This window comes from Pelobates fuscus, chromosome 7 (genome assembly GCF_036172605.1).
Source record: "Pelobates fuscus isolate aPelFus1 chromosome 7, aPelFus1.pri, whole genome shotgun sequence".
In the NCBI taxonomy this organism is placed as follows: Eukaryota; Metazoa; Chordata; class Amphibia; order Anura; family Pelobatidae; genus Pelobates; species Pelobates fuscus.
In genome coordinates, this window is record NC_086323.1 from 161,403,899 (window position 1) to 161,420,461 (window position 16,563).

Genomic DNA, 16,563 nt, shown 5'->3' on the forward strand with positions numbered 1-16,563 from the left:
TTTTTAAGGGCTTTTGTGAGCTGGGGCTAGAGAGCTACAGGCAAGAGCGACTTACTCCATGTCTAGTATAGCCATGTCCCCCAGTTTCATTATTTTAAATGAAATCAGTAGGGTAAAAAAAATACCCCTATTTTGTATGCATTATATACATGTCTAAAACTATTTTCTTTAAAGACTCCTAAAGCTGCTGCACTTGCACGCGAAGTGGCACTTGCAGCAAGCCTCTGCCTAACCAGGTAGATGCTCCTTTAGTCAGGAGCATCTCATTCTGGTCTATGGTGTCTGATCTTATCCCACTAACCACACACAAGCAGAGGTTTATGGGAATGGTAGTTTACTTTACCCTGAGCAGTAATTCCACTCATCAAATAAGATAAGTGGAACTGCTTTGACAATGGATATCAGCCATATAATAAATATATTAGAAAAACAAATACCTAAAAAAAAAAAAAAATCAATCTGTGTCAACCCTCTCCATGTCCTTTAGATACGGCTCAGGTTGGAGAGATGGAAGTGGAAATTTCTAAAACGTAAAAGTAAACCCATATAGTTTGTGCATGTGTTTACCCAAGTCCAAATACATTATAATGAACACATTCATGGCCTGTCTGTGGTTTTCTTTGTGACCTGGGACATGCATAATGAACAGTATGATTGCTGTTGTGCAGCCCTGTAATCTGAATTCTCTATAGACTTTCCAGTAGAACTAGACATTTGGTCACCAAGATGGTAAATCAATTTCGGCAGCTTACTCAGTTATTTAGTCACAGTAACAATGTGTGTAGGGTAAATTGCAGAAGACTTAAAATATTTGCTTTTTTACTTCAAGAGGGTTAAAGTCCATATAAAAATTTCAGGAATCCCCAATAACATATGCAAACATTGCATGGGTGATTTGATAAGGACAGAAAGGCTCTAATGCCTTCATCTTGGTAAACAGTTGGTAAAGTTTAAGCGTTGAGACATTAGGTGTAAGCAAATAACCTTGTATGTCATCACATATTAGTTCACCTCTTTTTATCAAGACTTCTAGCTAGAAAATGTAAGCCACGCACTGTTGGGTTTTAGATGAGTTTGCAACCTCTGGGATGTTGACTTACTCTGGACCTTTCTGGCTGTCGGTACCTTGAGATGAAACTTGCCCAGATATGAATAAACTATAGTGTTATGGATCTTAGATTTTCCTATATAAGAAATAGTAATAAATATATGCATATTATCTTGAAAGGTCAGATACACATGTGTGGCACCTGCAGAATATTTGCAGTTACGCACATAACAAGACTATAGGTGGTAATTGTGCATGAATATTGTTCAGCCTACCGCAACAACCAATAAAAGGCAAGTTCCTCCTTAGACAATGTTTTAGATAATGGTGGGAAAATAAGAAAGGAAGAATAATAATAGGCTATTGAGGGAGCAGATAGTCTACACCTCTACGAGCACAGATGTATATACCTCTTTTTTTTTCACTGGCCAGGAACTGAAGGCTCTATAGTATAGTAAGTTCAACGTCTTCGTCTTGAGAGGAGCAGGGGTGCAGATTTTCCGCTCCGTCTACTGGATCATATTATTTTTCTCTAGGTTTAGTACAGCTGTATAGCTGGTGTTAGGGGTCCAGTAACATCTGCACACTTCCTATTAAGGTGCGGTTTGCAGTATAGATCACGCACATTGATACAGGAAAACAGCTCCACTATTTGATTTAATTACCAGTTTTGAAACAGATTGCAAAGCAGACCCCCTGGCAGAAACAATTAAACTTTGTCTTGTCTATAGAAATCATGGCCAAACATAGGGTAATGGCTGATTTGTGAGAGCTGGGAGGAAACAGATTCTTCCATAATTGCCTTGTTCAGTCTGCACACGTCTAAGTGCTTACAGAGCAATTGGAAACTCTGGAACTTTAGTTGTTTTTGCATTATAGATCCCAAATTGGGTTAAGGTCAATTGCGAGCAATCAGCTATCTCACCAAGCCAGTTATAATCCTTTATTTCACACAAATGTGTTCTGGTTTGCTCACAAAAGGTTGATGGTAGTAGTTGTTGTCTGACCAACCTGGAAGTGCTTTTGAGTGCCCACAAATAAAATACCTTCAAGTACCCCTCAGAAAACATTAAAAAAGAAATCAGTATTAAACTGGTAAGTTTGAAGAATAGTATGTTTGCAGTTTGTTGGTAAATAATTGTTTGGGGCTATAACAAAAAAACAATACCCAAAAATGAACCACTGACTGGCACCATGATGTTTCTTAAAAATCAGCAGTATTAATTCTGCCAAAAGATAGCTAAAATGTTAAAGGTGTGGATATAGGGAAGGGTAAATTGCATTAGGAACAAATATGGTGAATATAGCTAGCAGATACATAAAAAAAAACACTCACTGACAGATAGACACACACAAACGTACACACACACACAAACGTACACACACACTTACACATTCTTTCACACACATACTTTTCTTTATTACTCCCTACCTTTTGGAGCCAATGTGGGGCATCTCCCTGGGGTCCTTCTATCTGCTCCTCACTGCTCCGTAGCGCAGTTTAGTGATGCCATGTGCCGGAATATGATGTCATATTCCGGCGCCCAGCTTCACTGCATACGGCGCGCGCAAGGGAGCAGTGAGGAGCAGGAACGCTGAGCTTCCTCGCTGGCCCTCCTCCCCGGCTGGGTAAGTTTTAGCAGAGTAGGCACCTGCAATGCGGGGAAAGCAGGTGCCTACTCTGCTATAACACCAGCATGCGAGTTTGACATGCTTGTGGTAGAGTCTTCAATTTCCAGAGCTTGAGCATTAGGGACTTTCTCACATTTAAAGAGGTGTGATAAAATAGTTTTTTTTTATATTTGGAAATTGGAAGGTTGGTATGGTGTAGTATTTGTTGCAATGAAAATCGGTAAGGTCTATTCCACATACTGCTTTGATAATTGCATGTACACCTTGCCAAAAGGACTTTATGCTTCCACAATCTAAGGGCAAATATTTGCTCTGACCCACGTGGCTCCTCCTGCATCTAAAAAAAAAGGGGGGGATTGGAAGTTGAATTTCTCAGTAGTGGTGCTGCTTTAAAGACCAACATATATAAAATACAGATTAAGGAACAGCGCACAAAAAAAAATTGTTTTACATTTTACAAGGCTACTTAAAATCAACTATTTTAGCAAGAAACTATAGGGATTTAGTTACACCATATGTCACAGTACCCGGTGGATCATACATTAATTTTAACATGGGAGATTAACATGCAAATTGCAATGCTCACGGATTCCTTTCCTGGGTTTACCTCCACCTGCCTCCATTGTGTGGATTATTTTGGAATTTAGTGCCTTTGGTTTAAAAGTCATGAAAAATACTAAACCCATTAAACCCTTTCGATGAGGGGTTTCCTTAAATATACCCAGGTTGCATACTGTGTTGGGGATCAGTTTGAGAGAATAAAAGTTAATACTACAGAGTTCATCATTGCACAGTGCGATTTGCGCAAATCTGTGAAAAGTAATTCTTAATTCTCTAGTGGTAAATTGAGGACAAATATGATGCTTTAGGCAGTATTAAAATGTATGGTAATTTTACCATCAACTGTTCACATTCATTATGGATGTAAATTAAAATCAAATCTGAAGTATAGATATTGTGTTGTTCTGCATATGAATCACGTGGCCATAATTTGTAATAGAAAACATGGATCACATCACCCTTCCTGTTTTACACTTGAAAAATAAACATTTTATTTGAACGGTATGTGGTATCATTTGGGGGGTTTGCAGTGATTTTATGGAAGACTAAATCATTTTTATAGTGATTTATAACTTAACCTATTTTGCTTATGTAGAGCATAGGTGCCAACAGTCATGAATTTGCTGTGATAGTCCCCGATGTGGAGGTATTGTACTAAAAAAATTAGTTCCTGCATTTTGAAATCTAACGGAAGATTTAAAAAAGCAAGAGTGCACTGATAACTAGGACCATGCACGGAGGGCTTTAGCAGAGCTCCATGCATGGTCTGCTGGAGGGCGTCGACTGTCAGCCTTCTTTCAGGTGGACATGACTCCTTTGTCAACTGGGCCCACACCCTTTGGCAGATGGACCCACCCCATTTGAGTTCCAATAAATAATAAAATAATAATAATAAGTCGCTAGAGGTGAACAGGAAATGTTGGTTAGTACGATAGAGCATGGTGCAAGGAGGTTATTTATCCAGTCTCTGTGCAAGCATGGTCTTAAAAATTCATTGACGATTACATTTAGCTGGAGCTATAAGCACACCTCCTCTCTCACAGAGTGAGGAGCCAAAGGACACATGCCCATCTAAGCACTTGTATAGCATGTGTCCAGTGGGAATCCATTCCTCGAACAGGTTCTTTGGCTACCTGCTCACATATCATATTATGTAATAGTCTATAGTTTCATTCACTAATGAGCTGTGAAAACCGTTATCAATAAACTGATATCTGATGAATATGCTTCCAAGTTCTGAAACAATGACAAAGGTAGAATAGGGTGACAGGTGTCCGCTGCTGTGTAATGTGAGCAGAGCTCACTGATGAATGGCTATAAAAACACTAACCTCAAAGGTATAGATTTTATTTATTTGCATAATTCAATGCATTAGCTATATAATGAATTAATAATGTTAAAGAAAAGTAGGTCAAGTTGACAGTCAAGTGGCAAGTTAAGATTGTAATGAATTATAAATTCACAAATAATTTTTAAATTGAAAATGTATCTTGATCTAATAAAGTGTTGAGTAACGTGTACACTTAAACATCTCAAACTGAAGACACATGTTAAAAAGAAACAAAGTTCTGGCCAGTTGTGAGATACAATATTTGAAAAATTAATTGCATGTGGCTATTTTCATTCTCCTTACTTACAATTCAGTTGTTAAAATTATTTTGAGGTACACTTTATTCACTTTAAACCAAATTGAATCCACATTGACCTGAATGGGAATTTTCAGATCTCATGGCTGCCGTTAGATTCATCTGAAAATATCTGCATCTGAATAGTAACCAAACAGCAACAGAATGACAGTGGAAAATCACTAGCATTAATAAATAAATAAAAAAATTCTATAATACACACACCTGTAATAGGCAACAGTGTTTCTACATGTTTGATTCTCCTCCCATCTGAATGATGGCCTTCTGAAAAAGCTGCTGAGAGCAGTTTGACATGTGTAACAGATCAACTTTTGTGACATATCTGACATCTTAATTTCCTTCCAGGTAGTGAGAGATCCCAAATCGTGACATGTGGGATAAACTCTCTCCCAACCGGAGTAGACTTTAACACACCTTATGCAATGATTGAACTGTTGAGATTTGAGTTGTATTAGCACAGCAGAAGCAAGAAGGGCAGCACACGCATTAAAAGATCTAAGAGGAAAAATGGCTCCATTGCAAGAGGAAAAGGGAAAGTTAAGAAAGACAAAACAATCTCCCCTATAGCACCACTTGCTTTACCACCCCAGTCCAGCATCAGCACTAAGTTGGAAGGTATGCTACATTATACATGCATAGTATTTCCAAACATGTAAAGCCAGGTTTTTCTTGCATGGTAAATTATATGATACAGTGCATTGTATCAGAAGATTGCATTGCTGATTTATGGCAGTGATAGACAACTTTCACCATCATACAATTTATGGACTACACCCTACCTGATGTTTTGCCAGCATTAAAGGAACACTATAGTGTTCCCTTTAAAAAGGTGATTTTACTCACCTTTTTTTCCAGAGCTGTGCCGGTCTCACTCCTTTTCTGTAGCTGAAATCATCAGATTTGTCCTCAGCCAATCTAATGATTTCTCAAAGGAAAGCATTAAGAGTATATTGCGCATGCTCTGCAAAACGCTGCGCCAATCAGCATCTCCTCAAAGAGATTCACATAATCAATGCATCTCTGTGGGGAGCGTTCATTGTCTCCATGTAGAGTGTGAAGACATTCAAGGTGGGTGCTGCACACAGTGCAGAACTGACCCAGGAAGCACCTCTAGTAGCCATCTGAGTAGCGTCCATCAGGTGTTTCTCTGCAAAGCATTGTTTACATTAAAAAGTCTGCATGGGCGTACTCTAGACAACAGAATCACTGCATTAAAGCGGCACTGTCATGCGGAATCCCGTTTTTTTTTTTTTTAACTCCCCTCCCGCCTCCACTACATCCAATCGACCCCTTAGTCATCCCCAAATGCCCCTGAGCCCCCCACATTACCTATTTTTTATTCTTTATTTTCTGCCCCGATCTTTATTCAGGGCGCCGCCATCTTTGTGTGGGTAGGTGAAGTCCCTGTGGAACACGTCATCTACCCACACTACACAGACTGTGAGATTCCCGCACATGCCCAGTGAAACACCTGGACATGCGAACAGGAATTTCACCTATTCATTCAGACAGACGAATGAATGAATTGAAAAAATCAAATGAACAAACAAAAACCGAATATCAGTGTTCGTTTGTTTGTTCGGTTTATTACAAGGAGGGAGCTACCGGCGTGCAGCTCCCTCCTTGTAATATGTAAAGATAGAAGCGGCAGGGAGCAGTGCTCCCCGCCACTTCATAAGCCCCCCAGGTCCCCCTCTCACTCTATGGGGGTCAATATGACCCCCATAATAACATAAGGGAGATTAAAATCTCCCCAATTCCCCTACTCGCTATACCGCGAGTAGGGGCATGTCCACTAAACAGTGAGCAACCTGTGGCTGCTCACTGTAAAAAAAATGGTAATAAGGGGGGGGGGACCTACTGTCCTCCCCCCTGGCCCCCACCCCTGCGCGGTGGGTGGGGGCCCTAGTAAAACAATAAGGGGGGACCTACTGTCCTCCCCCCCAGCCCCCAACCCTGAGCGGTGGGTGGGGGCCCTAATAAAACAATAAGGGGGGGGCCTACTGTCCTCCCCCCCTGGCCCCCACCCCTGCGCGGTGGGTGGGGGCCCTAATAAAACAATAAGGGGGGGGACCTACTATCCTCCCCCCTGGCCCCCACCCCTGCGCGGTGGGTGGGGGACCTAAATTAAGCCCCCCCACCCAAAACATTCTATCCCCTACCTACCGCCCTCACCCTAAAAATAGAGAGGGGGGAATAAAATAACTAACCTGTAAAAAAAAAAATTTAAACTTACCATTTGACGTCTTGTTTTTTCTAAATTCTTCTTTCTTCAGCCCCCAAAAAGGGCAAATAAAAATCCATCATACCCGTCGCACAAAAAAAAAAAAAAACGAGCGCAAAAAAAATTAATCCATGTTATAAAGCCTTGCCCCGCCCTGCAATTAGGCTTAGAACACTCTGATTGGTTGGTTTAAGCCAATCAGAGTGCTCTGTGTCATTTTACACAGCGTGGGAAAATTCCAAAGAACTTTCCCACGCTGTGTAAAATGGCACAGAGCACTGTGATCGGATGGATTTCAAGCCATCCAATCACAGTGCTCTGTGTCATTTTACAAGCGTGGGAAAGTTCTTTGGAATTTTCCCACGCTTGTAAAATGACACAGAGCACTGTGATTGGATGGCTTGAAAGCCACCCAATCAGAGTGCTCTGTGTCATTTTACACAGCGTGGGAAAGTTCTTTGGAATTTTCCCACGCTGTGTAAAATGACACAGAGCACTGTTATTGGATGGATTTCAAGCCATCCAATCACAGTGCTCTGTTTCATTTTACAAGCGTGGGAAAGTTCCTTGGAATTTTCCCACGCTGTGTAAAATGACACCAACTTAAACCAACCAATCAGAGTGTTCTAAGCCTAATTGCAGGGCTTGACCCGCCCTGCGGAGCTCAGTACGCGGCGTGCCCTCTATGGGTGAACATGGATTCATTTTTTTTGGCGCTTTTTTTTTTTTTTTTTAAAGTGCGACGGGTATGATGGATTTTTATTTGGCCTTTTTGGGGGCTGAAGAAAGAAGAATTTAGAAAAAAGAAGACGTCAAATGGTAAGTTGAATTTTTTTTTTTACAGGTTAGTTATTTTATTCCCCCCTCACTATTTTTAGGGTGAGGGGGGTAGGTGCGGGGATAGAATGTTTTGGGTGGGGGGGGTGTGACTAGGGGCTTGGGACCCCTAGTCACCTTGATGGGGGGGGGTTCATTTAGGGCCCCCACCCACCGCTCAGCAGTGGGGGCCAGGGGGGGGGAGGACAGTAGGTCCCCCCTTATTGATTTATTAGGGCCCCCACCCACCGCGCAGGGGTGGGGGCCAGGGGGGAGGACAGTAGGTCCCCCCCATCTTTAACCCCCGCGCAGGGGGGTATTAGGTATTAGGTTTTTGTTTTTGTTTTTTTTACAGTGAGCAGCCACAGGCTGCTCACTGCCTACTAGACATGCCCCTACTCGCGGTATAGCGAGTTGGGGCATATTATTTACGAATACTAAGTAATCTTTACTTAGTATTAGTAAATTTGGCTGAAAGACCAGTTTAGGTCTTTCAGCCTTTTAGTAGATAACTCCCTGATACCGTGGGAATTAGGGAGTTATCTACTAAGCGACTGCAAGATGCAGACGCGGCAATGAATAGGATCGGAGTTTCATTCATTAGAATGAAATTCTGATACGAACAAAGTACCGAATTGCATCCTAACACGAATGGAGAAACTCTTCTCATTCTGTTAGGACGCAATTCGGCAGTTTTGCCGGCGTTCTGTCTAAGTGACAGGACGTTCGGCAATACTGACAGAAAGCATTGTGGGAACAGGGAGGAAAGCTAGGGATCATGGGAAAATTGCTCTGACCAGCGGAAATGAAGCACACTTTGCTCCTCCGCTGGTCTGAGCTGGTCAAGTGGAGAAATCCTCCATAAGACAAAGAGTCCCTACTTTGTCTTATGATTTTAAAGAAAACTAAAGAAGGCAGGAAGAAAAGAATAACAGATCCTGAGAGTGGGGGAGAAGAGGAAGAGATTGAGGAAAGGTAAGTTCGGCATGACAGTGCCGCTTTAAGCTGTAGTTGTCCTGGTGACTATAGCATCCCTTTAAGGCTGCAAGAGCATTATGGGAGATGTAGTCCACAATATCTGGCGTTCCAAATATAGCCTACCACAAACATAGGATTTATAGGGCTTAGACTTATATGGGTACCATTCCTCTGGTATATATCAGAGGGACTGTATAAAATGAATGAAGTAGGGGTTGTTTGCAAATATATATGCTGGTATATTTGTCTGATTTGAACAGGTAGCTGGACAGACTCTTTTGCAGCTAGTAAAATGATGTTGACATAGAAAAGTCTCTTGAAACAGGTAAATATGAACATCCAAATACCAATCGGTTGCTGTTCAACACTGAGTAAACCAAAAAAATAAATTTGTAGAGTTATTAATTTTATTGTGACTTAATAATTAGCATTTAATTTTCCATCCAGGGGCGGGGCCGGGCCGCCGAGCCGAGCGGTCGCAGGGAAGAGCAGCTCCTGCAGACCGAGTGATATACACGCTATAACCCGCGATTTATGGGGCACCCAGCGACCAACTACCTTGTATGCGGACTACCGAAGTCGGGGTGAGGCTCGCTCTTGAAGTTCCAGTCCCCCGGAGGCGGGATCCCTGCAGCACCAAGCGGGACCTGACCTGGCGGTGAGTGAGGTGGACGGCCGCCACCTCGCTATCCTGCCCGACGGAGCCGATCAAACGCACAACACATCGGCAGGTCCGGCCCTGTTCCCCCCCCACCGGACCGGGGGGGTGATCCCGGTCCAAGCCTTATGACCACACTCGGAGGCACTACTTACCCACCGAGAAGGCCTGAGACCCGCAGTCAAAATGGCGGCGGCCACGTGTGCGAGGCCAGACCGGCAGACCCAGAGGCAGACTACAGACAGGACCCAGCATGGAATACAAAGCTGCAATCCTGTGGTGACATATACCGGACAGCAACATCTAAACCCGGTAACTCACTGGCACGCATCACTCTACTCCTGGAGACGGAGCTACCTGTGGGACCACACACCCCTCTTCTGGGCTGGGCGCTCACCAAGAGGATCCCTTCTACAGCCTGCCATATCCCCCGGGGACAGACCGCAACCCGGCGGAACCCGGGGCCCACGATCCTGTTGATGGGATCAATGGCGCAAGGGCGCGAGCGCCTACGAAGGCCCCAGGCCGAAGGCTGGTGACCCATGGTGCTGGCAATGTCACAACGCCGGGAAATCCTACGACCAAGCAACTGAGGTACCACCGACCACCAAATATGGACTCCCTATAAGCCTACCCATGTTCTGGGCCATACAACCCGGATACCGCCCACAGGAACCTGTCTATGGGCTGCTTTGGACTACCTGACAGCCTGACCACACTTGACCCATGGTTCAACGGACAGAACCCATACACCCCGGAGCACAGCAGGCATATTCCACTGGACGATACACAGTAACAGAAGGGACATTTTTATTCCAGGCAGTCACCATGCATGCTGCCCTATATTTCAGCGATGTAATATATGTCTCCTCTATATGTCCAATGTCTCATGTATACCCTTTAACCAGTCCTGTCCAGCGATATTTTTAAGCTGCTTGCTGCTCACACTAAGGCGACTATGCTGGTGTATTCTGTTAGGCTCCTAACCCACATATATCTTACTGTTACTTGCCACCATACGGTGCAAAAACCATAGGCCACTCGAGCGGTACCCCTACTGGCGAACCGACTTGCTAATAGGCTGCTGAAACCAGTGTAAACCCTCTATCCCGGTCTGGCTGACATAGGCCGTTAAACACCATACCTAGGCTTAGCTGCACGAGACACTAAGTGGCATTTCATGCGATATACTGGCCTACCTGTTATCTGTTAGCATAACTAAACTAAACGACTGTTATAATCCTGTGGTCTCAGTTTAACTTGTGCCTATCTTGGTCTCCACGGCTCAGTTTTAACCTGAATCACTCACTTTAGATGCTCCACATGACAATACCCTTGAATGTAAAGCTTTGATTTGCTGTATTGCATCTATTTCTAGCTTGCTTACAATCGTCTTCACCGAACGACCCATAAGCGTACTTAAACTAATGTGTTACTATTGTAAAGCCCGATCTCTTTATGTTTTTACACAAAATATGTTTGGATGTATCAACGTCATGTTAATTAAGCAGGATAACCTAGACATACATTATAACACACATGTTAGAATGGCTCAATGTTTTAAGCTTGTTTATAAAAAATATATAAAATGAGGCGGATAACTCTTGGAGATTTTGTAACTTGATATGACGATATTAACCTGTGTAACCCCTGCAAGTCTCCCTCTCTTTATTCTGTATCACCATAACCCTATGCCTCAATAAAAGAAAGATTTAATTTTCCATCCAAAATAGCAGAACTGGAAACCACTGACTTAAAGGATTTTTTTTTTCCAATTCAACTATTTTGGTAAAAATTAGAAAATTCACTTTTGTCACCAACAAATCACAATTTATTGAATAACACTTTTTTGGAATGATTATACCATTGCATACTCAAATCGTGTTATTTGAAAGTTTCAGTGAGATGCATTACATCATACCACCTCGCTTGAAAATCTATAGCTTAAGTGGCATTGGGCAACACCTCAGCAACTGCTGATGCTTTAAAAAGAAAAGACAAAATACTGCAAATATGCAGATCTCAAACACTCTCAAAAAAAGAGCTAAATTACACACAGCAAATCAGGCATCCCAATCTGTGCCCCCAGTGTAAGAGAGATGAACAGCAAGTTTTCAGAGATCCCCTAGAACAGAACATTTAAATATTTAACTGCTTGTCTACCTGCCTGATATCATGCTCACCATCCCCCAATCGTACCTAAAATAAAATTAAATGAAAAAAAAAATGGAAATGTCCTTACATCATAATATAGCAGGGCATGCCTGACATGCTCCTGAGTGCATACGAAGGTGAGCAAAGCATCACATAGCATTCCCAGCACTCAGATGGGCTAGAGAAGAGAACCTTGAATATTCTCTGCATATATATGATTATATGTTTATATCACCCTTTATGGAGGCTCCCCTCTTGCTTTTTCCCCTATGATAGACCTGAGCATAAAGTCATCAACTCCTCTGGTTTATTATGTAAAGTAGCTGTGTGAGAAAGTGGGTGTGTTCTGCTACAAAGTATCAAGCACAGATAACAGAACACAAAGAGCAGCCGTTGGTTTCAGTAACGTTCTACACTCCACTCTCGCGGCACACAGGGTGTTAATTCCTCTGCAGTGTTGCAGGGGCGGCACGCAGAGTGTTAATTGTTCTGCAATGTGCAGGGTGACTGAGATATGGTTTGGCTTCAGCTGATGTTCTGTCAGCAGGGGAGGAGGGCACCACCAGCTAGAGTGGAATGGGAGTCACGTGACGCTCTCTCTCTCTCTCACTGAAAAAGATCTTGCAGAAGTGAATGCTCTTCCAATGGCAATGCAGGGCTGCAGAGCAGGATAAGGCATTGCACAGCACTCGCAGTCAACATCGTGGCAGTCTAAAAAAAAAACAGAGAGGGAGCAAGCACCATGTCTCAGAGGTGGTTTGACCGGGTGAGGGTGCCTGATACTGCACCCACTGGAATGCACAGAGCAATGTTGGTAAAGTCTGGTAAGCATGTGCCTCTTATTACTTCATCTAATCTCCCAAGGGGGGCAGGTGACCTGGGCATGGGGTGTTTCTGCCCCCCACCCTCTCCTCCTCCCCTCCCTGTGTTGGTGTGATTGCCATGACTTGGGTCTGTGGCAAATACCTGCATCGCCCCTTGGAAACAGAGAGAGAGACCTGTTAATCATTGTTGTGGTAAATCAGATCCTGCTGAAATGAATAGAGGGCACGCATTGGGACATCGTTTGCTTTCAGCATACATCACCCCATTTGCCTCTTGAGTGTGGGGTTGTTTGTTTTAGGATTTTATTTTTCATTTTAGTGGAACATGGCTCTAGATGATTATGTCAGGGCTTGTTTGTTGCTTTTGGATTAGTACAAATAGAAATATCTTACAAAGGTTAAACTATGTCTTGTCTTGTACAAGCACGTCTTCTGTATGGGGGGGGGAGGGGGATAGGATTTAAGAGGTTCTGCAGCAGCGGCACTGTTAAACCTATGTGTACATTATAGAGAGAGAGAACCTTTCTAGTGACTAAGGGGTTCTATATTGGCAAGTTTCACTATGAAGTTGGCAGTCCAGAAATCTAGATAATCATAGGAGTGGATGGATTATGCTGGTGACTGATTCCACAAGAAGAGGGCTATGAGATAAAACACCCTATAGATGTTGTATTCCAACTCACCGCCTATGAAATGGAAATTCCTATTCTCGGGATTACATACCATGTACTTTAGGATCATCTGTGAGACTATTTCCTGACCAGATGATGACAACAAGTGTAATTTGTTAATCAATGCAGAATAGCCATGCAACTAGCACTTAAAGGGTTACTCAAACCAAAAAACTGTGTTTTAAAGGGACACTACAGTCACCAGAACAGCTACAGCTTAATGTTTGTTCTTCTGGTGTCTACAGCCTGTCCCTGCAGGCTTTTTAATGTAAATACTGCTTTGAGAAAAGGTAGTGTTTACATTACTGCCTAGTAACACCTCTAATGGTAGTCACTCAGATGGCCACTAGAGGGGCTTTCTGAGTCAGTGATGTGCACATTTAGCATCTCCACGCTGTGCATGGAGGCGCCGAACGTTTCTCATAGAGATGCACTAATTCAATGCATCTTCATGAGGAGATGCTGATTGGCGCAGCATTTGCCACAAATGCTTAATAGCCTCCCAATGCTTTCCTATGGGAAAGCTTTGGATTGTCTGAGATCATCACGTTTGAAGGTGGAGCATGGTTAGAGTCAGTGACGATCGGACCTGCGCGAACATGGAGAAAGGTGAGTTTTATATCTTTTTAACCTGAGCCGAGAGGGGCTTGAGGCCTAAACTGTGGTTTCCAAACTATAGTGTCAGGAATAGACGCTTGTATTCCTGATACTATAGTGTTCTTTAAAAAAAACAAAAAAAAAACAATGATTTTGGCTGGTGTAACCTCCCCTAGCATTGGTCTGCCCCCTTCAAAACGAAATGCTAAAACCTACCTTGGTTCCAGCGGGGGAAGAGGCCAGGGTTGTCGGAAAGATGAAAGGAAAGGGATGGCATGGGCTTTCTGGCACCAGTAAGCTATACATGTTGCCAATTTTGTGCAATTTTGCACAGAATTAGCATTTGTTCCTGGCTAGCTATTGATGCTACCTGAGGTTGAATTACGCCTAGTAGGAAAGATGATTTGCAAATCAATTTACATCGTTTTATTAAAAAAATATTTTTATAAAAAATCAGCAACTTTGAATTAGAAATATTATGGGAAGCTAATACAACTAAAATAGATGCTAAACATTAACACAATTAGTTATTTGCATTTAGATTTAGTAACATAGTAATCTAAGCAGACAGTGTTCATAACATTTCATAACTTTAAATATATTCACAAAACTGTTTTAGTTACATGTTGACCAGATGGTAAAAACTTCTTTAAACATATGATTTTGTAAAAGTGCAATTTTATTAAGTATTTATCTTAGTAGCCCAATTATGCTTTAGAGTTTATGTAAAGGAATTTTGTCCCCCTTGTCAATGTAGCGATCTGGGTGCAGGGTCCTCTAGTTTTAACCCTGCAATATAAACCATTGCAGTTTAGTAAATACGGCAATGCTTATATTGCAGGGTTAAATACACCCTGTAGCGGTCTACCTGACACTCATTAGAGGCCCTTCCACTGTGAGACCTGAGTTGCGCATGCACTTTTAGTGCCCATTGGATTGAACCGTTAGATCCATCAGCGTGATGTCATAGGGGGCAGGACAAGCAACTGCAGGGAAAAAAAATAAAGAAGGACCCTGAAGTTTAATAAAGAGAAGAACACTGTAATGTTAAGACTACAGATTTGTATTACTAACGCCATAGAGTTGCTCTGTCACCTACTAGTCACTTAAAGGGACACACCAGACACCAAAGCAACCTAATCTAAGTTACGTTGTTATGGTGCCCAGAGGCCACTGGAAGCACTTATCTCAAGTGGTTAAATTGTTCTCAAATGGTTTAACCGCAACATTGCCACCAGCGGAGATGACCACTCACCCCCACCACCTTCCCCCTTCCACCAGCAGCATCCGGTTTCTGAAATTTCAGATTCAGGAGTGCTGCCGGGCAGAGGCTAAGAGCCCTCAACTTATGCTCTCAAGCAATCAGTGACTCCCCATTCACAAAACTGGCTTGAAAAAGCTTGTTTCTTTTCAAACCAGTTTTGTGAATGGGTAGTCACTGATTGGCTGAGAACATCAGCTGACCACTCTCAGTCATTCAGTGGTGCCCCTGCCCAGTGGCATGCCACACTTGCTGAAATTTATATTTCAGAAGCCGGATGCTGACAGGAGGGGGGGTGCTCATCGCCGCTAGAGGCAACTTAGGGGTTAAATTGTTAAAGAACGGTTTAACCGATTGAGGTAAAAGTGCCTCTGGGGGCCTCCTGGCACCATAGCAGCATCATTTAATGAAGTTATTGTGGTGCCTGGAGTGTCCTTATAAGGAGTATTTCAGAAAGATAGAATTTTGATTATGAAATACTTATGTTGACTGTGTTGGAATTTCTTTGAAATTCAAAAAAATATCATATGAAAACGTAGAGACTACATTGTTTTATGGGATAGGATGCAAAGAGAGTCAACTGTCACCTTTTGTTGGTTCCTATAGTGGTCTATGAATCCTTATACCTTGATTAGATAATTAAAATGCAGAATACTAAAGATTTGCCTTTATAATTTTTTTTTCCCCAAATAACATGCATAATAAGCAGAATGTGCAAGAATACATATAATCTGCATATAAAGAAACAATTGTTATTTTTGGGAAGGAAGTTTCTGATTCTGACAGTGCAATCAGAATGTAAGCACCCACACACTGTTGGCAGGGCACATCATGTACCTAGTGCCCTTGCTACCTCCTCCTTCCCAGAGTGCTTATCAACATTCCTGTACATCAAGCATGTCAAACTCAAAGGCTAACACGGGCCAAATAAACAAGGTTTATGTTTATGTGGGCCGCAAAAAAACAAAATCATCAGTTTTCATAGAAACGTAGGTTTATTTAGAAAAGTATAGTATAAAAAAAGTTGCCTAACTGACATTGGACTTCCTCATGCTTGTAGGGCTTCAAAGTAAACAAAAGAGCTAATTTATTTTAAGGAGACGTGTATTTGCATATAACCAGCGTTTCAGTCCAACTACCTTGACATATTAAGAAATGTTTGTTAATGGAACTGAAATGGTGAATGTATGCTGTTGCACAGCTGTAAAAAACAAATTACGTTATCTTGTTTATTTTTAAGTTCTATGAGTGTGTTCTTCACTTTGTCTGAGATCATCAAACTTGTAATACACTGCCCCTCTCCCCAATGTAATACACCGTCCCTTCCCTCTCTTAAATGAATACACTGCTCCCTCCCATTCACTGGCGTACATACCGTGGTCGCAGGGGTCGCAGCTGCGACCGGGCCTGGCCCACCAGGGGGCCCGGCCGCCCTTTGACCGGGTATGTATGCCAGTTTGCCAGCCTCTTCTCCTGGGGGGCCCAGGAGCTAG

At 42.5% G+C, this 16,563-nt stretch overlaps 1 protein-coding gene across 1 annotated transcript in view; it reads left to right on the forward strand.

Moving 5' to 3' along the window:
- Positions 1-12,125: 12,125 nt before the first annotated feature.
- Positions 12,126-16,563, forward strand: part of FAM107A (family with sequence similarity 107 member A) — an 81,655-nt gene continuing 77,217 nt past the window's right edge. The window contains exon 1 of the mRNA XM_063426864.1: positions 12,126-12,541. Within this exon, the coding sequence (XP_063282934.1) occupies positions 12,460-12,541 (82 nt within the window). The 5' untranslated portion in view covers positions 12,126-12,459. The remainder of the gene's footprint in view (positions 12,542-16,563) is intronic.